Source organism: Clarias gariepinus, chromosome 10, assembly GCF_024256425.1.
Source record: "Clarias gariepinus isolate MV-2021 ecotype Netherlands chromosome 10, CGAR_prim_01v2, whole genome shotgun sequence".
Taxonomy (NCBI): domain Eukaryota; kingdom Metazoa; phylum Chordata; class Actinopteri; order Siluriformes; family Clariidae; genus Clarias; species Clarias gariepinus.
The window spans coordinates 7151070-7177694 of record NC_071109.1 but is presented as its reverse complement, the minus strand read 5'-3'; the positions used below and the strand labels follow the sequence as shown (position 1 = coordinate 7177694).

General features: G+C 38.7%; 3 protein-coding genes across 4 annotated transcripts; 2 read left to right on the top strand and 1 right to left on the bottom strand.

The window, feature by feature from the left end:
• The first annotated feature begins 1434 nt into the window (after positions 1-1434).
• On the top strand, positions 1435-11050 carry tbc1d10c (TBC1 domain family, member 10C). Of its 2 annotated transcripts, none has more exons than XM_053506489.1 (10): positions 1435-1561; positions 1828-1943; positions 4188-4284; positions 4377-4484; positions 5189-5295; positions 5608-5722; positions 6441-6506; positions 6598-6787; positions 6878-7038; positions 7832-11050. In XM_053506489.1, exons 2-10 carry the CDS (start codon positions 1831-1833, stop codon positions 10739-10741), a joined length of 3867 nt encoding a protein of 1288 aa, XP_053362464.1. In that variant the 5' UTR covers positions 1435-1561; positions 1828-1830; the 3' UTR covers positions 10742-11050. The 2 variants fall into 2 exon arrangements, with proteins under 2 accessions (XP_053362464.1, XP_053362465.1); XM_053506490.1 differs by lacking the exon at positions 1435-1561 and adding an exon at positions 1590-1696.
• A 1874-nt stretch (positions 11051-12924) lies between these two features.
• Positions 12925-19127, bottom strand: rad9a (RAD9 checkpoint clamp component A). The gene is made up of 11 exons (XM_053506083.1): positions 18944-19127; positions 17687-17757; positions 17470-17592; positions 17078-17192; positions 16399-16498; positions 16180-16286; positions 15861-15970; positions 14433-14497; positions 14237-14344; positions 13929-14136; positions 12925-13848 (listed from the first exon to the last, which is right to left on the bottom strand). The coding sequence occupies exons 1-11, from the start codon at positions 18975-18977 to the stop codon at positions 13732-13734; spliced, it is 1158 nt and encodes a 385-aa protein (XP_053362058.1). The 5' UTR covers positions 18978-19127; the 3' UTR covers positions 12925-13731.
• Positions 19128-21880: 2753 nt separating this feature from the next.
• Positions 21881-26593, top strand: zgc:113229 (uncharacterized protein LOC550612 homolog). Its single transcript, XM_053506350.1, has 5 exons — positions 21881-22789; positions 22880-23031; positions 23441-24014; positions 24712-24960; positions 25357-26593. Exons 1-5 carry the CDS (start codon positions 22208-22210, stop codon positions 25618-25620), a joined length of 1821 nt encoding a protein of 606 aa, XP_053362325.1. The 5' UTR covers positions 21881-22207; the 3' UTR covers positions 25621-26593.
• The last annotated feature ends 32 nt before the right edge of the window (positions 26594-26625 follow it).

Genomic DNA, 26625 nt, shown 5'->3' with positions numbered 1-26625 from the left:
TTGATTATACCAGTAAGAGACGAGCACCAAGACCCAGCAGGGGAGATGATTACCTACAATTCCGCAGCGCAAGAGAGAGAAAAACCGTTGTGATCACGTGACAATCACGTTCTAAACAAGAAGCGCGTGCGTGATACATGATACTCGGGACTCGTAAACCAAGGCATTGCTCGTTTTTCAAGTCAAAATTTATTACAAATCTTTGCTCGTCTTGCGGACTCTCGTAAACCGCGTTACTCATAATCCGAGGTTCTACTGTAATTTATTTTAAAGTATATTACTAAATCCGACACATAACTGTGTACAACATTGCTTTTACTCACCATTTTGATGTCACTTATGGTGCAGGTTAAACTTCAAGCAGATGTCTAAGTATTGCAAACATTTCATCAAATTCTGTCCAGACAGTTTTGTGTGATGCTGTGACAAAATCTGTCTGGACAGACATACAGACATACAGACAGAAATTTTTTTGTGTAAATGTATGAAACGTATTATTGAAAGACCAAATTCTGGTCAATGTACAGATGTAACCTTTCTTTTATTTATATAGATAGGCCAATATTATGTTAAACGGTTGGTGCTACTTTACAGTATGTTTTGCCTTTGTGGAATCTGTTAGGCTTTGCTTCCCTTTCTTTCTTTTCGATTCTGTGTCAGCTACAATATGTAATGGCTGGATGTAAGGTGGAAACACACCTGGCCAGGCGCCATCAGCCTATTAAATGACAAAAAGCACCGACTTCTTGACATCTATCGATGATTTAACACAGCCCTTCCCCTTACTGGTATATTTTTGATAGCTAAGAGGGAAACCATAAACCCACATAGACATGATGAGAACATGTGAAACTGCACAAAGCCAGCAACCCGAGCACAGGTTCGAACCGAGAACCCTGGCAAGGCAAACCTGATGTGCAACCATGCCTCCTAGGCTTCATAAAAAATAAACTATTGTCTTAAACCAGCATTAGAGTAACAGAGAGATAATATGGCGATTGAAGATGCAAGTCACAGATGTTTATTACATTCTTGGTTTGTGTGTCAGGAAGCGTAGAGCAGCCACAAAACCTCGTACCTCAGACATCACAATCAAATACAGAGAAACAGACAAAGATTTATGTAGGTACGTCCAAAACTAAAAATGATCCTAATGAGATTTGAAATAATCTCAGATGGAAAAATTGAGAAAGACTTCTTTGATCTTGACACATTTTACCCTCCTACATTTTTTTACACATTTAATCCTAATCCTAATCTTAATCTTAATCACAATCACTCTGTACAAGGTTTAAATCTTTCTTCCTGGGGATTACCAATCCCATCACAGATTAAACCTTCTAGCTTTAGTTTGGTGTCTTTCTTTTTTAAATCCTTTTAATCAACACTTGTTTGTGAGCTTTCCTGATGCATGTGCACAAGCCCAGACATTCACACACACACACACACACACACACACACACACACACACGTAACACTTACAGCGGAAGTGTTTTTTCAGTTCTGTCTTCCCTCCCATAGCAGCACAATTGCACCTTACAGTTAAACAGTACATCAGAAGGTAAGTTAAGTACTTTATATCGTCTTCTCACATTTTTCCTTTTTAAGCTTCAATTGCCTCAAAATCCAGGCTGTACAACTCACACAACAACGCATACTTGAGCAAGAGAAATGATGCACAGGATGTGAGGTTAAGGTGTGTCGAAAGAGCTCGGTCATCACTTTGATGCAAAAACCCCCCGAAACAGTTAAAGTTTATTATTTTCTAAGTTGTAAGTAGAAATGTCTCTCACTGTCTCTCTGTCTCTCTCTGTGCCTTTCTATCAGGTGATGTCTGTCTGTTCGGACCAGAGAGAAGACGGAGAGAGCACCTCCGGCTCCTCTGAGGCTAAAACAGACCGTTACGGATTCCTCCTCGTTAACGGAGACACGAATAACGACAGGCCAGTGTTGAAAACCATGCACACACACACACGCACACTCACACACACTCACGCTGTGTATGAGCTGTGTGTACAGTATGTAAAATATGTTATTTTTGTTAACTTATTCTCAACTGTCACCTGCAATTACTTTCCCTGTTGCTCTCAACATCCTGCCGCATTACCATGGTGATATTGGCCTTGTCAGAGTGTGGTTTCCTGTTGTGTGTGTGTGTATATGTGTGTGTTATGGTGTATATTATGACAGTTGTGCTTTGTACTCGACAAAATCTCCCAGGCATATATTTAAAGGCTGTCTTTTGCAATGTTCCGGACAAAGAACAACACTTCAGTTAGGTCAGATGCAATGCACAGTTGTTGTGTTTGGAGAGGGAGCACGTACATGTACTGTATGTACAACCCTAACCATGGCCCTCATGCAGCGGAAATATATCGCCTTATAACCTACCTTATAGTACATTGACCCATATATTGGATAGGTGAGTGCAAATGTCTGCACACCTCTCAGTTTGTCAGGCTGAAATATTTCAGGAGTTGTTAAGTTATCCTTATTCGAAGGATTTTGTTAAGGTTAAGGAACGTGCCCCATTTAAATGTCCTTAAGTAGCTACGGTGGCTTTTTAAACAAGCATCCCGTCTACTTTCAACTTAGGTTGACTGGGGAGTACAAACCTTTGCACTGTGTATTTTTATATATAAATATGTACATAGTGTATATGTGTGCAGTAGAACATATTGCTGTATTATCTAACTGATATTACCATCAATGCATTTAAATTCATATGTTTAAATATGTTCATTTTTTATACAGTACTTCGCAAACTTAAATATAATCGGTGCAGCACAGAGTGAAATATCAAGGAATTGTCTATAATGTACTGTTTTTTTGATAGTATTGTCATGAAATTGTCATTTGTGTCATCAGTAACTTCATCATTACCAAAGATTAGCCGTAATGTCAGTATTGTCATGGATTTTGTCAGTGATCTCGTTATTTTCATAAGTGCATTGGCTTAGATTTCTCATAATGTCAGTATTGTCATTGGGATGTCAGTGATGTCAGCAATGACAAATCTATGGATTGGATGGTCAGTACAGTCAGAATTGTTGTACAATTTGTATAACAATAGTTATAGGTTTGTTAATAATGTCTGTATTGTTATAAATGAATCAATAATATTAATATTGCCTTGGATTTAGCAGTGTTATTGTTAGTGTCATAGATTTCTTATACTGTAACAATAGTAGTGCCATGGATTTGTCAGTAATGTCATTTGTGTTATAGGTTTTTAGCACTGTAACACAAATGACATTACTGTATATGTCAGTATAATCGTAGATTTGTCATAGTGCCTGTATTATCTTTTTAGATTTATTATAATATCAGCATTGGCATACCTTTGCAATTCAGTGATGGTGGATTTCTCATAAATTTGTCAGCAAATTCATTATTTACCCACATTTATTATAATATCAGTATTGACATTACTATTGTAGAATTTTGTCAGTAACGTTAATATTGATTATGATAGTATTGCCATGGATTTGTTATTTATGTCTTTGTGTCATAGGTTTATCAGTAATTTCATTATTACCAGAGATTTGCCATAATGTCAGTATTGTCTTAGGGATGTCAGTGATGATGTCAGATTTCTCAAAAATTTGTCAGCAATTTCATTATTTTCCTACATGTTTTCATAATGTCAGTATTTTTATAGATTTGTCAGTACGATCATTATAATTGTGTATTTTTATGTCAGTAATGTGACCATGGTTATACGTTTGTCAATAACGTCCGATTTGTAATAGATTTAGCAGTAATGTTAATATTTCCATAGATTTATCAGTATTGTTATTAGCATCATAGATTTTTCAGCATTGTCGCTATCGTTATATATTTATCACTGTCATAGATTTGTCAGTAATGTCATTAGTGCCATCGATTTGTTTTGTGTAAAGGAGACTACTTATGTGGTTAGATTGATTATGGAAAAAAGGCATGCAGTTACATGCATGTGTACCTTTTTTTTTTAAACTAAGGATTTATTTGTCCAGATAAGACATTGGGCAATACAGTATACTGCATGTCACCTAGTGTACTATAGTTAATGGACAATTGTGACACATGTAATAACTTTGTCAGACCTTCCCTACCCGAAGGCATTTCTTTTTTACTGATACCACAAAGAGTGCCAATAAGCATACCTAGACCTTACAATAATATTATTTTCATATTATTTACAGTGATGACCCCTCTCCCGAGTTGGTGAGACATCGAGAAATGAAATGGATCACCCTAATGAACCAGTGGGATCAGGTGCTAGAGAAGAAGCACAGTAAGGTATGGTTGTGGGGAAAAAAAAGTCAAAAATGGTCAATATTTTATCCCAATCATCACAATCATCATCATTTATTTTTTTCTTTTGATTCTAGATCAAAGCACAGTGTCAGAAGGGCATCCCAGCGTCTGTCAGGTCCCGGTGCTGGCCTTTGCTGTGTGGAGCGAAACAGAGGAAAGATAATAACAAAGATCTCTACCAAGTGAGTAAAAGTGTATAGGAAATAAACTGCAGTAATCATTGTGCTTCTGTACGCATTTCCAGACATGTATTTTTTTTTAATCATTATTCTGGAAAAAACTTTTGACATGATCATTGCATTATGGAGGTCAGCCCACACATCATGCTGATTTAAATTTTTCCTACACTCACTCACTCTTACTCATTGTCTATACCGCATTATCCTGTATACAGGGTCAAGGGGTGTCTGGAGCTTATCTCAGGAGACTTAGGCCACACAGCGGGGTACACCCTGGACAGGGTTCCAGTCTATCGCAGGGCACACACTCACAGGCTCATACACACACTTAGGGCAAATCTAAATAGATAATCATGAGTTTGTATTTGTTGTTAAGCCTCGCTGGTTGATGGATCTCCTTGGAGGTGCTTTAAAGGGTCTACATACAATAGAACCCCCGTTAGCCTGGGGAACCATTAAGGTTCTTCAGCTTGTTGCAGATGAAAGCCAAATTTCTGTATTTTAATAAACCAAAATTGAGCTACTTACATCTTTAGGTCCCTGATGTCATTAAGTGTTGGTGCTGGAATCGAACCAGCTTTGCCAGTCTAGGGCTGTGTTTTAGCAAAGAAAGAACTGAAATGGTTCTAGCTTATTAAAAAGCAGCTATTGATTGAAACCTGTTCTCAAGTTTGTGCTTCATTCCTCTGTCTGCTTCTCTCCGTAAGACTTTGGAGACGTCCCCGGGTCAGCAAAGCTGGATCGATGTCATCAAGAGAGACACGGACAGGCAGTTTCCCTTCCACGAAATGTTTCAATCCAAAGACAGTCCCGGGTAACAGCGCTCTTATTCTCTGTCCTTCTCCTTCAAGCTACCGTTTACCATCCTAATGATTTACTACTACTGAATTGTTCCAAGAAACTTATTAGGGAAGTAAGAAAACCACAAAAGTCCAGGATTTGTAGATCTAGTTTTTAAAATTGAGATGTGAGCAAGTTTCAGTTGAAATGATTCCTACTTGATTTAACGCTCACTGATCTAGGGGTACAGTACTTATCAGCTCAGATATTTTAACAGTTCTGTCAGATTGTTTTTCAGTAACAAATCTAATACAATTTTTTTTTATTTTACTTTTGGTCTGAGAAGTCAGCAGGGCTTGTTGCAGGTTCTGAAGGCGTACACACAGTTTCGGCCCGACGAGGGGTACTGCCAGGCGCAGGGTCCCGTGGCAGCAGTGCTCCTGATGAACATGCCCATGGAGGTACATATGTGCAGTCACCAACATGGACATATAACCTAATTGAAGATGAACTGGGTACCTAGACAGTAGATTGGTGACAAATTAATAGAAATGATACAGTAATGGGTTGATGTGGGGTGCATTTATTTTTGCTTTTATGCCTTTTATGGGCCAAATTGACACATTAGATGTATTAGGCGTTATGAATGATCACTATCTTGATGGGAGAGAACCCTGGCAGGACGACTCTGCCCACATCCTCAGGGCATCAAGGCTAAGCCCCATTGAACACCAATTGACAATGTCATTATTGTCATAGATTTTCCATAATTGAAGGTGTTGGAGTGTCACATTTTAAATTGCGCTCTTTATAAAAACGTCAACTGAGGGAGAAAGATCAGTGTTGATCCAACCTTCATATGCACTGAAGCTATTCTGAAGCTAATCTTGAACACCTTCAAGATTCAAGAAATTTATTTTTCACATACATGGTTGTACAAGAACAAAAGTAGTGAAATGCAACGGCAAAAGACTCCAGACTGTGCAGATTTAAAATAAATAAATAAATAAATAAATAATAATAATAATAATAATAATAATAATAATAAGTATGTACAAAAATTAAAATAAGACCAAGAAGACTATAATAAAAATGATATACAATATAATATAAATAATAATTTTTTTAAATATAAAATACTAATACATCTTTTTAAACTTCCAATTTGTTCAATTTCAGGAAGCATTTTGGTGTCTGGTACAAATCAGCGAACTCTACCTCCCTGGTTACTACAGCCCCCTGCTGGTAGGGCAGAATTACTGTACTTTAAGACGCCATGCACATGATGATAAAATGTTATTGTCTTTATGCTCCACTGATCTTTCTGTCTCCACAGGAAGGAGTTTTGTTCGATGCTGCAGTTCTTTTTAGCGTGTTAAAAAGAACGTGTCCGGCTGCATACAAACACATGCAGAGACAAGGGGTGGAGCCTCTTATGTTTGCCACCGACTGGCTGATGTGCCTATATAGCCGGCACCTTCCCTTCAACACTTTACTCCGTGTCTGGGATCTCTTCTTCTGCAATGGTGAGAGATGATTTATGCAGGTTTGACTTTACAGTATAGCGTTATACAAAGTGAAACTCATGTGAGTGGGTGTGTGTGTGTGTGTTGTAGGTGTACGAGTGCTGTTTCAGGTGGCCGTGGTTTTAGTGCGACGCTGCTTGGGGGATGCTCGACATCGGAAAGAGTGTGAGGGCCAGATGGAGACACTGGAGAGGCTGCGGTCAGTTAAAGGGCATGTCCAACATGATCAAGCTGACGCTTTTATTCAAGAGGTGAGTAATTTAGATTGGTGCAAGTGCTCAAACTAGACTAACCGTATGGCCAGGTGCATGAGAATAGAATATCTGCAGAATAAAGCAGAAAATCAACAATCGGTGTAAAGACAAATTATGATGAGGGTTGCCAGATCTCAAGAAATACAAGACATAATACATAAAAATATGATGGAGCCAGAGCCCCATAGGAAAACTGTACAGTATGTCTATGTGTAAATTTTTGGCATTAAACTGACAGGAAAGTTCTGGCAGCCAATTAGTATATTAACACCTATTGCAGTTAACATTGAAAAGTATTTGGCTTGGTAACCCTTCCCAGTCTGATACATGACAATTACTTCTTTTTTAATAAATTTTTTTCATGTTGTTTTTATTTTTTTTTAGATCTTTTAGTGTGCTAGCGTCTGCTTTGTCAGACAGGCTCTATTTAAGTGATTTCTTGATTCAACAGGTCTGGCAGTAACCAGCCCAGGGTGTGGCAGGTGAAATTTAAAACAACTTTCCAAAAAAACACAGTTTATTTATGATTTAGCAAGGGGGGGGCACTTACTATTTCACATAGGGCCAGGTAGGTTTAGACAGCCGTTCCCATTATTAAATGAAATCATCATTTAAAAACTGAATCCTTGGGTTATATTAAAATTAGTTTAATGATCTAAATCTCTTATTTGTGACAAATATATAAAATACAGGAAGGGGCAAAAACTTTTTCACGGCACTGTATAGTATAAAAAGAAAGAAAGAAAGAAAGAAAGAAAGACTCAAGACTCATTCTTTTTTTTCTTCTTAGGTATGTTCGGTTCCCCTGTCGGTGGCGGAGCTCCAGCGGCAGACTGAAAAGGAGTTACAGAAATGGAGAAAAGAGCGCCCTGGCTCGACCTTCGACCCTCGAGATCGTTGCCACGGATACCATATGATTTGGGAGAAAGGGAAGGAAAGAGAGAAGGAGAACGAAAAGAAGGGAAAACAGGGTGGAACCCTGAGTGTTTCCCTGATGCGTTCGCAATCGTCTCTCTCTCCGGCAATCCTTCGTAAAAAATGGAGGAAGAGAGGGAGTAAAGCAGAGACTGAGGAGTGGGAGGGTAGAGGGTTCTCAAAGCAAGACAGTGACGACGAAGAGAAAAGGAGGGCGAGCGTGTGCGGTGTAGCCGGGGAGCTACGGTCCAAGACACACAGGACATCGCAGGATTTAGGGACAGAGTTAAGGAAAGACGATAACACGAGCACAAACACCCGGCGGATATCGGGTACGGAAACGCAGCCGTGTCCGGAATCATCGGAACTCAACGAAACCGTGTTTGAGGAGGATGAGAACGATGTTGCTGTCACCCCCATCCCATCACACACGGACAATGGTGAATGTGAAGAGGAAACGAGACCGCCTTCCAGCCTGAAAGAAGATGATTTACAAACAGGTCGCAGTTTACAGGATGATGAGGAAAAGAAAGTTCAGACTCACGAAGATGACCAGAGTGAAGAAATTCCAACACATCAAGACCAGCCAGAGGCTGAAACACAACAAGAGGAGTCACAACCATCAGAAATACAGGACGAGGACAATGCAAGAACCAAACCTGAAGAGGAAACACAAGAAGACGAAAGCAATCAGGAGGAGGGCATTGAAAATAAGACATTTAAACCTGAAGAGGAGGCACAACGCAACCTCAAAGTACAAACAGAGGAAGTGAATATCACTCAACAGGAAGTGGAAGTCGAGGTAAATACTGACACGCAGAAAAAGGAAATACATATCTGTTTATGTGAACAGGAGCAGGAAAATGAAATGAATAGTAAAGATGGAGAGGAAATACAGATAGATAGTAGTAAACAAGAAGAGGAAACAGGGGAGAATAGTCAAAAACAACAAGAAGAAATCCATCTGGGTAGTGCTGAAGTGGAAGCAGTAGATAACAACATTAAACAGGAAAAGGAAATACAAACAAACAGCAGTGAGCAAGAAGTGGAGATACAGGAAGAAAGGGAAACAAAGGCAAACAGCAGTGAAGAGGAAGTGGATCTACAGGAAGGAAATGAGATTAAGGCAAAGATATGTGAAGAGGAAGTGGAAAAAGAAGATGAAAATGAAGTGAAGGAAAATATAAGTGAACAGGAAGTGGAAACACAAGAGGAAAATGAAATGAAGGAAAATATAAGTGAACAGGAAGTGGAAACACACGAAGAAAATGAAATGAAGGAAAATATAAGTGAACAGGAAGTGGAAACACACGAAGAAAATGAAATGAAGGAAAATATAAGTGAACAGGAAGTGGAAACACAAGAGGAAAATGAAATGAAGGAAAATATAAGTGAACAGGAAGTGGAAACACAAGAAGAAAATGAAATGAAGGAAAATATAAGTGAACAGGAAGTGGAAACACACGAAGAAAATGAAATAAAGGAAGGTATAAGTGAAGTAAATATAAAGGAAGTGGAAATAAAAGAAGGAACGGAAATAAAGGCAAACAGCGGTGAACAGGAAGTGGAAATCCAGAATGAAGAAAAACTAGCAAATATTGATAGTGAAGAAGAAAAGCTTAAATCATGTCATATAGATGTAGATGAGCAACAGGAACAGGAAATGCATTCAGATGTACAAACGCCGGAAGATCAGCAGGATGTAGAGAAAGACGTACCCTGTGTTCAAGGGGAAGATAACGCGAAAGGTGAAATCTGCAACAGAATCAATACAGATATGGACATGACACAGGAAGAGCAAGAAAGCGAGAGAGAGCGTTCAGAAGAGAATGAACAGGAGGCAGGAATTAGTAATTCACCAGGTGAGGAAACAGAGGGAAGTGTCCTGGATGAAGAAAAGAGAAACAGCAATCATGTCTTAGGCGATGAAGAAGAATCAGAAACAGTAGTATCTTCACCTTGCAGTCAACCTGAGATAGAGATGGGACATGGAACAGAATCTGAGCCAGCACAGGACTCCAATAAGCAAGAAAACATGGAAGGGAACAAAACATCCACACCTGAGCATGGAGAACCAGATAGAACCAGTGGCAATCCAGAGGCTCCACAACCAGACAACAAGGAGGAGGAAGTGGAAATCGAGAAACAAATTACAACAGAGTCAAATCCGGTAGCAACACATGCTCCCTCTGGATCAAATCCAAACCCTCAACTCCGCCTTCGCAGGTCCTCCAGCTCCCACACCACATATCCCACAATCCTCTCTGAGGACACATTCAAGGAACCGCAACAAAGCATTAAACATGAGCCTCAAACCACAAAAGCAGAAGAGCATCAAACCACCACACAGCCAACACAAACACAAAGCTCCACACCGGAGGAACCAGAAACGCAAGCTCTCCCGACGACGCAATCCAAGTCGGACAAACCCAAACGCAGGGGTCTGTTTCACCGTCTCCGGGCTGAGGCGCCTTCCAAATCCACCATCCCCAAAATCGTCATCCAGGACTTCAGTGAAGGGGAGGAGAAGCTGAGCTCTAAAGAGAGGAGGCGGCGGAGGAGGATGCAGGAGAGGAAAGAAAAGGAAGAAGAGAAGGAGAGGAAGAAGCTTGAGAAAGAGCTGGAGAAGGAAAAGGAAAGGGTGAGGAAGAAGCCTCAGACGAGAGGGAGGAGTTTTCAGGTGCTCAATAAAAAGCATGACGATGGCGATGATGCCTTCTCTGGAAAAAGTGACTCTCAGACGATAGGACGTAAAAGGAACTCTTACTCTGAGAGCTATTTCTGACTGAAGAACACACTGACATTTCTCACCATTTCTTGACTAAATGGGTAGTAGGATCGTTCATTTTGCATCAGACTGAAACATTACCGAGCAAGAAGAACAATATGTGCTTTTTGACGGAAAAGTGAATCATAGCATGATAGAATAATAATAATGATAATAATAATAATAATAAAAATAATAATGAGGATGATGATGTAATCGGTGCACACTGATTCCTAAAAAAATGCTTGTAAAACTCACTCCTCTTTTCAAAGCAGCTCTTAATGTCTGTATATAAGTACATTTCATAATTAAAGCAAAATTTGCTAATTTTGCTCTTTTAATGCTTCACTCTATCTTTGAATCAGTAACTGAAAAACATAAAAGTTTTAAAAGTTAGTCATATCAGAAAAGAGATCACAGGACAGATTAAGAAAACTGATATTAGAAGAAATATATATACGAAAGAGACACGAAGATGGCTGAATGTACAGTACACTGATCAGCCTAATACTGAGTATAATCCCCTTTTGCCACTATAACACTGATGTACTGTGTGTTCTGACACTTTTCTATCATAACCAGCATTAACCTTTTCATCAATTGGTTCACCAAATGATCTACACTTGTGTTTCTTTTGGATCGGACTACATGGGCCAGCCTTCACTTCCCATGTGTCCAATAGTGAGCCTTCACCCATGACCCAATCACCAGTTCACAGTTTTTCCCACCTTAGATCCCTCTTGGTACGTCCTGACCACTGCACACTAGGAACATCCCACAAGACCAGCAGTTTTGAAGTTGCTCTGACCCAGTCCTCCAGACATCACAATTTAGGCCTAGTCAAAGGCACTCAAATCCTGTCACTTGCCCATTTCTTCTTCTTCTAACCCAGGAAAAATATTGAAAATGTAACTACGGTGAGAAGTGTAGATGTGAGAACTGAGATGGCTAGACAACTGGGTCAGAGTGACTCCAAAACTGCAGCTCTTGTGGAATGTTTCCCGGTTGAAGTGGTCAGGACATACCAAAAGTGATCCAAGGTAGGAAAGCCGGTGATCTGGCGACAGGATCATGAGTGACCAAGGCTCACTGAAAGAATGACTTAGACGTACAGTACTGTGCAAAAGACTTTGGCTCCGTATTGTCTAGTACACATTGTAATATACAGTATGTTTATCAAGTCTGCATTATTATGTATAAAACCTTTCAGTTTTTCCAAATCTAACCTAATTTTATTTTAATATCTCTACTTAAGAATATTTGCATGGCCATAAAGAAAGCAATATGGTACATGACACGATATTCTAAGGGAAAAAAACAACTGTAGGCTTTTAGGTTTGGCATGAAAATAGAAAGGAGAGAGTATAACAAAGTTACCAGAAGAACTCTAGTCTATTCTCTGTAAGTACTGAGTAAAATAGCTGTTAGGTTTCACTGAGCGTGCTGGAGGAAATACAAGAGTTTGTAACATTGTCTTACTCGCTTCTTTCTATTTTTAGGCAAAACCTAGAAGCCAACATTAGGGTTTTTTCCCCATCATGTAATATGTTGCTTTCTTTACAGGCATGCAAATATAGTGAATGGTTTTGTACATAATAAACATATAAAAAGATTTATACTAAATATGGTGTCTAGGACTGTTGCACAGTACTAAACATGAGTAACTTATTTTATTTCTCCCAAAAAAACAATTTAAATTTAAAGGGACATGGGTGGGGAAAAAATCTGAGGAAGACTTGGGATACAAAAAAAGGGACATGGTTCAAGTTTTGCGAGATCTAACATACATATTGCTAAAAGCTGGCTGCCAACCGCTAAAAATAAAGGAAGAAGAAGAAGAAGAAGCAAATGGCAACATAATACTCAGATTAAAGTGAAGCATGAAGAGAATTACTGAGTTTGTACTCAGAGTACTTTCCATATTTTGGCAATGGAAGATTGATCCAGAAGTGTAAATCATATGGTCTTGCTTTTTCCTCCTATGTCCTGTTTTTTTCCCTTCATTTTAATTTTGCGTCCCATGTCCTATTTTGTGTCCCTAAAAGCATTCTTTTCTTCATCAGATTTTTTTCCTCTATTAGTCTTAAAGTCAAACCCCGAAATGTTTTATTCCATTTACACCCCAGCAAACTGCCACTACTTAAAATGTCAATTTGTATTTATCTTTTTTTTTTTATCAGAAATTAATCTCAAAATTAATATGACAAAAACTCCACAGATTTTTATTTTACTGAGCATCCTTCATGCTAAAAAAACCTCTACCGAGGAAAGAAAGTACTGTAACACTGACACTGGAGACTCCTTCATAAATGTTAAAGAAGCTTTACAGTTTTACAGTTGTGTTGCTATTTTATAATCATCTTTGTGAAGAGTCCATGTGAATAAGTATGCAGTCCTGTTATAATATATTACAAGAAATGCATTAATGTATAAACAACCGATTTGAGCTGAAACTGCTGTGAGGGCTGCTGTTAGGGAAAATTAATCAACACTCTCTGAACAGACAGAGTAAGAAACCAGGAATACAGGGTTATAAATAATAGTTATTTTATCAAACACTTAATTTAATGAAATTACCCAGTTACATTCTAAGCCAGTGATGTTTCTCTGGTCATGACCGCTTGGTATACAGATCAAAATCAGCCATGTGAAGATAAGGAACTCAATTATAGGTTGACTGAGATTACCACAGGATGTCAGAGGTGACATTGTCTATTCTTTACCAACCTTGAGTATGAGTGAATTTACTCAATACACAAGTATAAAGAGTTTGAACTTTTTAAATGTTGATGCAGTACAATGATTTGCACGTGACACGTCTGTATTTGACCGCTTCACCAATGATTCAACTTAAAAAAACAAACAAACAAACAAAAAACATTCTTTGAATTAACATTAAAAAGATTTCCCATCTGGACACACGTCCTGTTACACGATGTCGGAGTAAATTGTCCGTTTGTCATTTCTCTTGTCTTGTTTCCCTCTCATTGTCCTCAATGCTACAGTGTTCATTCTGACTGTCTCTCATCCTCGCTGTCGCTGGCGAGCACTTCCTGGTTCCGCATCGTCTGATTGGTCGGCTGAGAGGAAGCCGGCAGTACGGAACCAAAGAAAAGCGAGCAAAACTGAGAAAGACAATAAAAATGCAATGAATTACAGCTTATCATTATAGGCACTGTTTTTAAATACACAAACATTTTAAAACCTTTTTATTGGGCGGTCTCTCCACTGACTCCTCCTCTTCCTCCTCATCATCGTCGTCAAGCAATCGGCTTTTGTGGTTGGTTGAGGAAGTCTGAGGTTGAGGTTGAGGTTGGTGAGATGGCCCAGCTAGGTCGCTGGTCTCCATGGCGATGAGATACGAGTCGATGTCGTCGCACATAAAGTCATCTGGTGCGAGCTCAACTCGAGACCTGAAAGACGGTGAAGGACAGAGTGTGTACAAAGGGAACTGTTTATTAAAAAAAATCTATGTAATTAGTAAATACTGATCACTCGCAAACATCTCCTTACTCATCGGCTTTGTTGTTATTGGGGTTGCGTTGGTGTGCCTCTTCAGAGAGAGTAGCGAGAACGAAGTTTGCCTCTAAGACGCTGTCGGAGACACTCAGGACAACCGGGCTGATACACACACACACATACAAGCACAAATTAACTATTAATTAAAAAACAAATTAAAAATCTAGGGTTAATGCACAAAACATTTTACCTGCCCGGGTCATTAAAGTACATGGATATGGGCAGACCTGCCGTCTCAGCAAAGACCAACAAACCCTGTGAGTCAGAAATAAAAGGTTTAAGAGCATGAACAAGGTTTAAAAGTAATTTTCCATGATCAACATCTAAGCACTCATTTTAACTTTTTAAATGTTGTGCACTAGAACTATACAAATGCTAACATTAGGTGAGCCATGCCCCTAAACCACAAACCACAGAGCTTGTGATGTAATTTCGCGTGAGTGAAGGCGGAAAACCGAGTGACATTTATAGAAAACTTCAAGCACAGTATGATGATGAGACTGTTAGCCGCAGTAAAACATTTGAATGGTGCAAACGTTTTAAGGAAAGCTATAAAGTGGTGAGCCGAGGTGGCTCGGAGCCCACTGCAGCCGCTCCTGTGAACATTTAGCGAGTGGAACGACTGAAGCTGGAAAATATCGACAGATAACTTGTCGCCAACTTGCAGAAAAGATGAATCTGTCTGTGAGAACTGTACACACAATCATTCACAAACATCACTTTTATGTTACAGGAATTCGGGTGGGAGTTACTGTCACATCCCCCCGTACAGTCCTGACCTCGCTCCAAGACACAGGAGTTCCTGGGAGGCCAGTGTTTTAGGCATGAAGCAGGCGGTTTGATGATGGCTCTGGTTTACTTAGAAAACCCCGATGGTCTCCAAGCACTAATGAAACACTAGGGTAGGTGCATTAGTGTAGCAGGGGCTTATACAGAGAAATATAAAGGGAGTTTTTACTCTTATAACTGTGTTCTGTTATTCTGTGCGCCGGTTTGAATTGAACGCCCCTCATAAATGTCCCAAAACATAATCATAATCAGTTTTTCTTAAAAGCTAACAGATCTTACTCTTAAAAAAAAACAAAGGGCAATAAAACAAAGAACAAAAAAAAAAAAGCAAAAAAAGAACACATTACTAAATTTCTTAGAGGTCTACAAAATGTTCCTGTTTTTTGGCTGAAATATAATTCAGATCATGAATTTGCTAATGAACGCCATGAGTTGAATGATGATTATATCATATCATATCATATCCACCCACTCACTCATCACTTATGTCCTGTTTGTTGCCTGTAATAAATTCCAGAGAAAACGCAGTCCCTTAAACTAAAGTGAAATCACTGCAACTTTAATAAAAAACATTTCTAAATAATGAATTTTAGGGGGGGGGGGGTATGGGTTAATTCTATAATGAAACACATTAATCCTGACGGCATGGTGGTGTTTTTTTTTTTTTTCAGGATGACCTTGATAATCTTGAAATCTGTGTACATCATCTGCTGCATTTGTTGTTTTGGTGGCTTGCAGTGGCCCAAACATCTTAACAAGCCACATTATGTTTTTTTTTTTTTTTATATACTGTATATCTATTAGACAATGTGAGTGTGTGCAGGTTTACCCTGAGCTCTTTGAGGCAAAAGGTGATGCTGGTCTGAGAGTTAATAGCAAAATGATCAAACTCTTCTGAGCTCAAACACAACTCGGTCATCATGGCTTTGGAGGAGGAGTCTGGTGAGATGAGAGAGGGAGAAAGAAAGAAAGCCTGTAGTGAGTTCTGAAAGGTGCTTTTTAAAATCACCTGATGCATGTGAAACCTGCTGCCAGTTGGAAAACCACAATGACCATGATTACATCGTTACCGGTTCAGTAAAGAAGAACAGTGTATTGTGTGTATTTTACAGAACAGAAAATCATGAAGAAACACGAGACGTCATCACCTGCAGCGTCTTCTACATGGTTCCTGAGCCAAACTCGATCGTCGCTTACTGATACACACACTTCCTCCAGAGAGGGGGGGAAATGCAGAACTGTATCTACCCACAACCTGCACACACACACACACCAGAGGAGGCACTATAGAAGAAACAGAGATACAAACCGAAAGATAAAAGTAAAAAAAAAAAATTTTTTTAAAGGATGGAGGAAAGAAGAAGGACCTGGGTTGGGCTCGGAGTATGTTGGTGCAGTTGTCTTTGTCAAACACTGCTTGCAAGCACTCGCAGTCCTGAAAGGATAGGTTGTGTGTCTTTAAAAGCCCTGAAAAACACACACACAATCTTATAAGAAGAGAAATTAATCTCTTTAAATTTATCCTTTCTTTTTATCATTGTCTCACTCCCTTTTGTCTCACTGTCTCTGATATTGTCCCTCCTGGTCACCTTATTTCCTTCACACATTTCCTTCACACATTTCCTTCTTACTTCCTTACTTTTCTCTCTTTTGGCTTTTCCTTTTTATACCATCCTCTGTCACTCTTTCCTGCTGTATCTGCTTTTTTCATCTTCTTGCTCCTTTTGTTCTTCCTTTTTGTTTACTTGTAATATTTACTCTTCTTTTAACCTCCATATCAACAACCTCCTTTTCCCTCTTTCCATTCCCTTCACATTCCAGTTTTCCTTCCCAATAAACTACCCCCTAATCGAGGCCATAATCAGCAACTGCGTGGTGTAATGCAGACTTACTTTTACCACACAAAGCTTTGCTTTCCCCTTAATATGGCATGTCCCCATATGTTTATTACATAACTGGGGAACAAAATACGGACTGTTACAAAGCACAAATGATTCCTTTGTAAAAGCTGTACTATATCCACTGTATAATCAAGCTTGCTTTTACCATATTTGCAGTGCAGCGTGATTCTCAGGCGACTCTTATCTGTGTTCATCTCGATTCGGCACTTCTCCACAGAGCGCTCGAGAGACGACAGAGACCTGAACACCGTCTGTACACTCTGAAAGAGAGAGAGAGAAAACATTGAATGACGGAAGGCAACACTAGAGGGGTCAAAATGCATTGTTTTCAATCAGTTCTCATACACACATTCCCACCCAGGACCTAGGGAACGTTTATGGCATCTAACCCACCTACTGAGGGTGGATAGGAAACCCACCACATGCAAAATATGACATCATAAATCTTAAAACAATAACAGTGACATAGTTCATTAATAGGACAAGTTCAAGAAAAAAAATAACTGAGAGAACGCTGCGAAAGACTTTGCCTGTTACCTTGATTGGCATTTTACAGCGGAAGGTTTGGTCTGGAGGAGCCTGGTACTTCTGGAAGAAGAGCGGAGACATCAGGAAGTAGGCAAATGCTGACCGGGATGAGTTTACTGCACGCAGAGTGAGCTGCAAAACGTGACCAAAGGATATGCATAAACATGGACATACATATAGATAATGTATAGATATCAAAATGAGAACCAAAGGCATGAACACTAACCCCATCGTCAGTGGGCTCCAAGTAAAGTTCCTCTCCAATCCTTGACAGGGAGTGGATTGCTTTGGCCAGCACTGTAAGATACAAAGAATAATACAACAAAACTATTTTATAATGTTTTGAGAATATCATATTGCCTGCAACAAAGCTGCAAATTTCCCTACAATGTTTGCAAAAAGTTTAATAAAAACATACACTGAAAAAATAATAGATATATAATAGAAAAGAAAAAAAACATTGATAGAAACACCAATTTTTTTTTAAAGACACAATTTTGCTGGTCAAAAGTAAATACAGATTTTAAAGCATACTGCAATATGCTGCAACACCGGCAATAAATATATTTGGCTACAGACAATAGTCCAGTCCATTCCAGTGTCTCTTGTGTTTCAGCCAGGACTCTTCATACCTTCTGGGCACAGTGATGGAATCTTATACATTCATTCATTCTGTATACCAATTATCCTGTCTAGGGTCACGGGAAGCCTGGAGCCTTTCCCAGGGGATTCGAGGCATAAGGCAGGGATGGGGTTGCCAATCCAAGCGCACATTCACACTCACACTATGGGCAATCTGAGTACCCGGAGAAAACCCACCAAGCACAGGGTGAACATGCACACACATACAGACCTGAGGTGAGAGTTGGACCCTTGACCCTGGCACCACAGTGCTAACCACGACGCCATTAACTTATTCATCTTCGACAGGGTGCCAATCCATGGCATGGCACACAATTGCTCACACTATGGGCAATTTGGAAACACCCTATTCTGTATGTTTTTAAACTGTGGGAGAAAACCACATGTGGGAGAACATGAAAACTGTACACACAGAATCAGACTTTTGGCCCTGGATGTGCCAGGCGACAGTGATACCTACTACACCACTGTACCACATTATATACTGGTTTGATGACAACCAGTTAGGTTTGTACCAGGACTGTCTGAGGACTGTTTAGAGATTGTTCCCCAAACTTTAGAAGAACGTTCTCCTAATCATTCAGGTAGCTCAACGACTTAAAGGGACATTTTAAGGGTTTTAAATTACATTTTCATAAAGATAAATTAAATGGAATCCAAGCAGATGCTTAACAGTTCTAAATAAGAGTACTGGGAAGCAGTGATGGCTAGCTCTGGATAAATGGCGATGTAATAAGGGGAATATAAACATATTGTGGATATTTAATGTTAGTTACTGGTTCAGTTATTCATACAGTGTATATAATAATGTATATAATAGTGTATATACTGTTCCCTTCACCTTTGACGTTTCCTCCAGTTGCAACGCAGTCCATCCTCACACACTTGCACAGAATGAACTCTAAATAAAACGCATTAACTAGACATTATTCCAAAATACAAATTGTCATTTTTAACGCGAAACATCCTTCATTAATTAGAAAAATATAAAAACTTTTACGCTGTTTACTTTAACACTTCGCCATGTCGCGCGCTAAACACAACCAATCAAATCGCGCAACGTCATATAAACGCGCCCGGAATTGCCGTCGCCTATTGATGTCGTTATAACTCAAACGGCTCACACAGGACAGTGCGCCAAAAGTTGAAATGTTTGATAATTTATCTGGATTTATTATAGTTCTACTGTGCTGAGCCTGTTTTTCTTTGTTTTTAAATACAAATAATGCCATTTTGATTTATTCAGATTTTGTACTAAAGTAAAATAATAATAATAATAATAATAATAATAATAAAAGCTCCCTATCAAACTTTCAAAGTTTCTCAGACAGACATTACTCTCCTGGTCTTATATTTTAAAGCATCATTTTATTCCACACATACCTTATCTGGAACAACAGGAATATTACTTATAAAAACAAATCCTCCTTTTTTGAAAATTGGTTCAACAGTACCATTATGTTAGTTGATCAATAAACCAAATGGTTAAATATATATATACAGTATATATAACATTTACTGTAGTACTTGCACATAATTTCTCTCTGTTTATTCCTTCCTGTATCTGCAGAGGAATTCTCCATTGTATTTGATGCCGTTTCTGCAGGTGTGGTTATGCTGTTGAGAGAGTTTTCCATTTCAGATATTCATTCCAGCAAAACAATTGTAAGCCAAATATGTTTTTCAGATGCTCGTCACAACAATTAAAGAATTTGAGCACTTTTCAATAATTTACTGTCACTGTACCTCAGTGGTTTTCTTAATAATATTTTGTGGGGGAAAAGTCTAGACTTTACCTTATTATTATTTACCTTATATTTTAATTAACAGGATAAGACAAGTCTTAAGACAAGTAAATTATTATATAAATATTATCATGTCAAATCTTTTATTTCTTTGAGATGTAAAAAGGGCATTGACACCAGCTGCTCCTGAAACAATTGCACATTGGTTTTGGACCTGTGATTATACAGAAAAATTTTGGTTTGGTCGAATATTCTTGCTTTTATTCTAATTTAGTTTCCTTATTTTTAATAAATATTTGAGAATAAATGACTACAGGTTCCTAGATGGATGGATGGATGGATAGAAAGTATTATGTTTAAGAATTTTATACTTATGTGAAATATATGGGATACATTTTTAGTTCCTATTTCTGGCGCTCTTTTACAGTGTTTTTTCCACTCCCAGATGCGTTTTTTGTGTTTTATTGTGTTTTTTTTTAATCTTCTGTGTTGTTTGGATTGTGTGTTATTGTTTTCGGCATAATAATAATAATAATAATAATAATAATAAGCGATAGTGCACCACATTATCTCACTCTTTTAGTATTATGCACACATGTACAGTACACACCATCTATATCTCTTATCTTGTATGCAGGATTGTGGGGGTTGTGGAGTCTATCCCAGGAGACTTAACATTGTTTCCTACAGGACTGCTTTGGAAGCTGCCTGGGCCACGCCCACATAAATGACATCACACATACACAGCTTTAAACATTTGAACCTTTAAATTCTACACATTAACTAATACTAAGCTCAACTAACTGAAAACATTTTATGACAACTAACGAGATTCGCGTGGTTTCAGTAATAGATAGATAGATACCATTCTACCAAAAATATCGATATAGCACTTTATTTATCCCAAAGGGAAATTGCAAAAGAATCTGTTTAAAACATGTTCAATTAACATTAGAACAATGTACTCTAAAACATTACTGGAAGGTCCAAAGAGGGTTAAATAAGGTCAAGATTTCAAGAACGTTAGGGAGACATTCTTTGAGTCATTGTTGTTTACTACCTGGTTCCTGAGACACTTAAATAATGATTTAATAGTTAACAGGACATTCCGTAGAGAACAGGGGGTTACATATAAAAAATATAATAATGTTTTGCCTGTTATAGAAATATGTGCTAGCTACTGAGCTTTAGATTAGAAAATGAACAAGAGAATATTAAAACACATTTAACCTACTGTATGTGACTGGCATAATTCTAAACTTATATTCGTTCACGAGATTCTTTTATCTTCAGTAACCGATTAAATAACCGCACCTGCTACCTATCCCTGAATCCCTGGGTGTGGGACAGAAATACACCCTGGATGAGACATCATGCACACACACACACACACACACACACACACTCTTACTGGGGCAATTTATCTCAGCTCAGCCCAACTACCATGTTTTTCAGTAAACAACACAAACCAACGTGGCACCATGCCACCCTAGACGTACTTTCACAAAGTATAAACAATAACTAAATAATAGTTCATTGATAGTGATCTGTTAATAACAAGGTCACATGAAATGTTTGGTAATCCTTTCTTACTTTGTAAATTATGGTGTCAAATTGATTTATTCATTCGTTTGGTTATGTACATATTTATTCATATATGTATTAGTTTAGTTTTATTTGCATTATGGAGAAAATTTGAAGAACAACAGCAAAAAAATCTTAGGACAGTCAGTCCTGTTTACACCATCAACGACGTGTTTCAGTAACATGTAGGATTCCATTGTTGTTGTTTTTTTTTTTGCTTTAATACTGTATATCAGACAAACCACTTTACAACCCTTAGTGACGACAGTCACATTATTTCACTGTCGTGCAAAATGTTTAACAGACGCAAGTTTACCCAAGTGTGAAAGTGGACAGAGAGTATGCAGAGAAAACTATGCTTCCTAGTGAAGACGTCAACTCGACACACTTGTCTTTCAGGTCTGCCTGGGTCCGTGTATCGTAGCCGAACACACCTCTGCAACTTTCCTCAGGACGTGTCCGTATCGTTCGAATAGATATAACATCGGCACTTACTCAGAAGGTTAAGAAAAATGCATGGATTTGTGTGATGTGGAAGTATCATCATTTCAAAGTCTTAGAGGAATAACAAAGACCATGAGATAAACTCACTTGGAAATGAACTGAAAACTTCAAGGAATTAAAAGATGTGGATCTACTGCAATCCAGGATTTGTTGGAATTTTACCTCTGGTTTTGGATAGAAATTAAATGCTGTGTGTTTGTGAGTATGAGCGTATTAATGTCTTCCTTAGTTATATGGCATCTAATCTAATCTTTCACTTTCAATGCGTTTAAATGGAGGACGCAAACCCTGTATCGGACACTCAGATCTTGCTGCAGTCCATGCTTCAAAAGCTGAAGCTTCAACCGAGACCGGAGAGCATCGGCACACGCACTCAAGCAGAAGTACAGTATAGTACAACATCGTCCGAGCAAAATGGCGATGGTGCTGAGAGGTCACCTCAAACCCCGCCAATGTACAATTTTAATATTTCTACGGACAGATCTACTACGAGCACAGGGCCTGGATCACTGAATCCGGGTTCTCCTGGTGTAAGAGCATCTTTTTTTGAAGATTTCGCCAAAGGAATTGACAAATCAGGAATGTCATCTACACCACAACAGAGAACGCCGAATCAGGTGTTGATGAGCAACCACACTGTAGCAGGAGGAAACGGTGATGTTAGTACACACCCAGATGATGTTCTGATGCCTAGGCAAGACAGAAATCAAAAATCCTTGGAATTAAACGTCCAGGGTCAGGAGGTTGGAGAGAGGAAATGGACGCAGAAGGTGAAGGAAAAATGGAAGGAGAGACACCAAAACATTTCCATAGAAGAAGGAGACGACAAAGGGACACAAGAACAAAGCCAAGTGGTAATTTTTTTCTAATAATTCCATACATTCAGTTTTAAACTTGCAGCATTTCATTTCAGCCTGTTAACTTTTATTCTATACTCCACGTAGAGCATCGGGTCTCCAATTCCTGTCCAACGTCTTATGTCTCATGACAACAACACAACTACAGTCTATAATGGGAGACTGGAAGACAGTCTCCAGCAGCAGCCAATCAACAATGGTCTATTCGAAGACATTCCCAGTCCACTGGATCACATGAGGTAGATGAAATATGAACCTTGTAGTTATCGTAGCATGTCTGTCACCTTTGGGAATGTTGTCTAGCTCATGTGCTGAACTAACACACCCTAAGAGTAGACAAAAATGAAAATGTGACTGGCGTTAAGGAATCACACTTAAAAGCACTGGATGAGGAAATATAATATTGTTTATAATGTGCCAAGACTCTTAGTTGTATTGAGCAAATTTCTTAAAGCTTGCAAAGAAGATTAAGTAAGTTTTCTGCTAAAGTAAAAAAAATATATATATTAGCAAAGAATCTTTACATTGTTAGCACCCCTATACACACCCCAAATGATAATCGCTGCAAATGATTACCGAATTCATACTGTTCAACCCCCCTCTTAACCCCCCCCCCCCCTCCCCAACCCCCCACCCCTTATCCCACAGTGAGACTTTGTTTTCACCAGGCACGTTTAACCTGATGGATGAAATCTTCACTGGCCAGGAATGGGCCAAGTACCTCCCATCCAGCACCAGCAACCAATCAGCATCCAGCTTCATCACACAAGACCAAGAACTGGGATTAACAAGCAGTATTAACCAATCACACCCAAATGAACAAACCAGGCTCAACCAGTGGAATTACAGAGGCCCTGAATTGGGATTGACACAATCACAAATGAACTCTGGAGGTTTTCACACCACTGAATACCACTTTAACGAAACAAAGAGTCCAGGTATTGGTGCGGCTTCTATGTCTGAGTTACACAATGGCCAGTATGGACTGTCTGATTCAGGATCAAACCATTTGGAGAGTATGGATCTGAGTGTCAGTGCACTGGGAAACAATTACCCAATCAGAGATCAAGTGCATATTTATCCATATAATCAATTAAAACAGAAACTAAATGTAGAATCTAATCAGCAAATGATGGATCAGTCACAAACACCGGGAATAAACCACAGCCAATCTGGAAATGAGCATGATGTTCTCCGCCTGGTGGATTTATCATATGTTCAGGTAAGAACAGTAACTGGACAAAGAGTAGTTTTATTTATTGAGAAAGGGATGTGTAACATATTAAAGGAAGCCAACCATAGTTAGATGTTCAGCAAGAGCTGTCAAAAGAGCTTCAGTGGTTCTTGATAAAAGTTCTGGAAATGGACTGATAAATGCAAGATATTCTATCAGTTAGTGTTTCAACGATGGTAGTGAAGAGATCTATTGAACACGTCATAAGGTCTTCCGTTGGGTTCGTAGATCATTTGCATTAATGATTGAGGTTATACATCGTTTCCATCATCCTAAAACCATTCAGTTAGCCCTTGTTCTTTGGGAATGGGGGGTGGAGTCAAACTTCAAGAGACCCCTTCCAAAAAGGATAAACATGGTTCCCCATAGGATAGGACAACAGTCAATTAGAAGAACTTTGTCTTGATTTTCAGTGACGCTTCCTCATAAGAGGAGAAGTGAACCCAGTCCATGCCCTGAAGATAAATAAATGCCCCTGCAACATAAAAAAGACAACATTTTTGTCTTCATTTGACATGTGTCATGTTTGTAGATTTGTATTACTATATCTATATTCTACAGACACACATTACAAGAAGTACTTCTACATGAAAAAATTTGTTGTACCAGTCAAAGATAGTGTGTTTTTTTTCTTTGGGGGTGAGTCTGTTCAGCATGTGCATGATTTCTTTTTGTCTTATACCAGTCCAGAGAAGATAACTCGTCTCTGAAGAAGAAAACACTCCTGAACCGTAAGCGAAGCTACTCCACAGAGAGGAGAGGATCAAATGAGAGATGCAGGACAGAGACAGAGGAAATGCACGAGTGGAGACATAATCCGCCCACTTCTGATCCAACACCAAGCCTTTCCCCGGCCTCCTCTACCTCGTCTCTCCAGCACTCTTTATCCGAGGAGTCGGATTTGTCAGTGTCTACAGAAATTGTGATCAAAAAGGTGAGCAGTTAATACTACTGATTACAATTATAATTTAAACAGGGTAGATACTAAAACGAGGTGGCATGGTGGTTTAGTGGTTAGCACTGTCGCCTTGCACCTCCAGGTCCTGGGTTCGATTTCTGCGTTGGGTCTGTGTGCACGTTCTACCCGTGCTTGGTGCGTTTCCTCCAGGTTCGCCGGTCTCCCAAAGTCCAAAATTAGGCTTAGGCTAATTGGCAGTTCCAAATTGCCTGTAGTGTGCGCTTGTGAATAAAGACCAGAGGTCCTGCTATGGTTGTACCATCGCCCTCCATGGTCTCTAGTTGGACTAAAGATTCTTAGATGGATGGAAATACTAAGACACAGCTTTTTACTTTACTGAGAAACCAAGAAGCCTAAACTTTTTTTTTTCAGAGGCGGGTAGAGAATGCACGTCGTGTCCGATTTTCAGAAGTGGTGACCTATGCACCACCCCTTCTTCTGACTGACGATGATGGTGATGCTGATGATGAAGATTACAGTCATCATGACAACACGGCCAATGATGTTCGTGAAGAAGAGTCTCCATCTCGCCTGCTGCCTGTCCCCAGATGGATTGAGGCACTTAGGAGTAAGACTAGGAGTAAGACCAAATTTAAACTTCCACGCATAAGGACTAAAAAATATCGTTTTATGTGATATACAATAAACTATAACCTCTACCTAAACCTGAATAACACTGTTATGACAACATACAGTACAGTACTTCTGTACTATGAGATAAAACATGTAAAGATAACTTACTATATCAATAAATGTCGTTATATTCATGCTTATATATAAACTTTCTTTTGCCTTCTCACGTCAATGCTTATATATAGGTAATAAAATAAAAATGATATACAAAGTGCATATAGTACAAACCCTAATTAGCCAGTTTTTTAGGAACACAGATACATCTGCAAAGTGGGTATAGTTTAAGAATTTCAGAAACTGCTAAGTAAAGACTTTGTTAATGAGAAAGATCAGTGGGATTGAGCTGACAGAAAGTAGGAGGTAGGAGTAGCTTGATGGTTAAAGGTGTTGGACTACTGATTGGAAGGGTCCTGGGTTCAAATCCCAGCATTACCCTGGGCCCTTTAAAATAACTGATTTTAAACAAATGAAACATGGAATAATGTAGGAAGAAACGTGAGAGATTAAACAATTTATTAACTGGTGTGTATATAAACCACATTCATTGAAATAGTAATTATGCAACATGAATAACTCAAACACACCGAAATGCCAAAGAAAACAATTGAGCACAAAGTACAGTAAAAATCTTACATTGTAAAAAATGATGAACATGAAGTTTGTATTACTTTTTATTTAAAATGTATAATTCTTTTTTTTATTATTTCATTGTGTTAACATATATTGTGTTTACAGTGTGTTCTATATGTATTTGGTAAATGTGGTTGGTTATATATAGTGTTTTATTATTTAGGCTTCAATAAAACCCAAACATATAAGAGCCTGGAGATTAAAATATCAGTTAAAATGACTGGATGTTTAAATATGGCAAATCTACCAGACTGAACATGCAGTTAGTGTGGATCGTGAAATGTTAGCAAGGATGGTATAAAGAAATAAACTACTTATTATAATACAGCAAGATGAGAGAGAGACCTACTATAGTAAGCTTGATCATAAGTAGCTTGA

Bases quoted from the DNA above. Each gene is read 5' to 3' on its own strand.
- tbc1d10c (XM_053506489.1), top strand. From the start codon at position 1,831: ATGTCTGTCTGTTCGGACCAGAGAGAAGACGGAGAGAGCACCTCCGGC. The intron at 4,485-5,188 runs GTGAGTAAAAGT...TCTCTCCGTAAG, and splicing joins ATAACAAAGATCTCTACCAA to ACTTTGGAGACGTCCCCGGG. The intron at 6,788-6,877 runs GTGAGAGATGAT...TGTGTGTTGTAG, and splicing joins GGATCTCTTCTTCTGCAATG to GTGTACGAGTGCTGTTTCAG.
- zgc:113229 (XM_053506350.1), top strand. From the start codon at position 22,208: ATGGAGGACGCAAACCCTGTATCGGACACTCAGATCTTGCTGCAGTCC. The intron at 22,790-22,879 runs GTAATTTTTTTC...TACTCCACGTAG, and splicing joins CACAAGAACAAAGCCAAGTG to AGCATCGGGTCTCCAATTCC. The intron at 23,032-23,440 runs GTAGATGAAATA...CTTATCCCACAG, and splicing joins AGTCCACTGGATCACATGAG to TGAGACTTTGTTTTCACCAG.
- rad9a (XM_053506083.1), bottom strand. From the start codon at position 18,977: ATGGACTGCGTTGCAACTGGAGGAAACGTCAAAG. The intron at 16,287-16,398 runs GTCCTTCTTCTT...GTGTGTGTGCAG, and splicing joins ATACTCCGAGCCCAACCCAG to GTTGTGGGTAGATACAGTTC. The intron at 15,971-16,179 runs GTGATGACGTCT...TCATCTCACCAG, and splicing joins CCATGTAGAAGACGCTGCAG to ACTCCTCCTCCAAAGCCATG.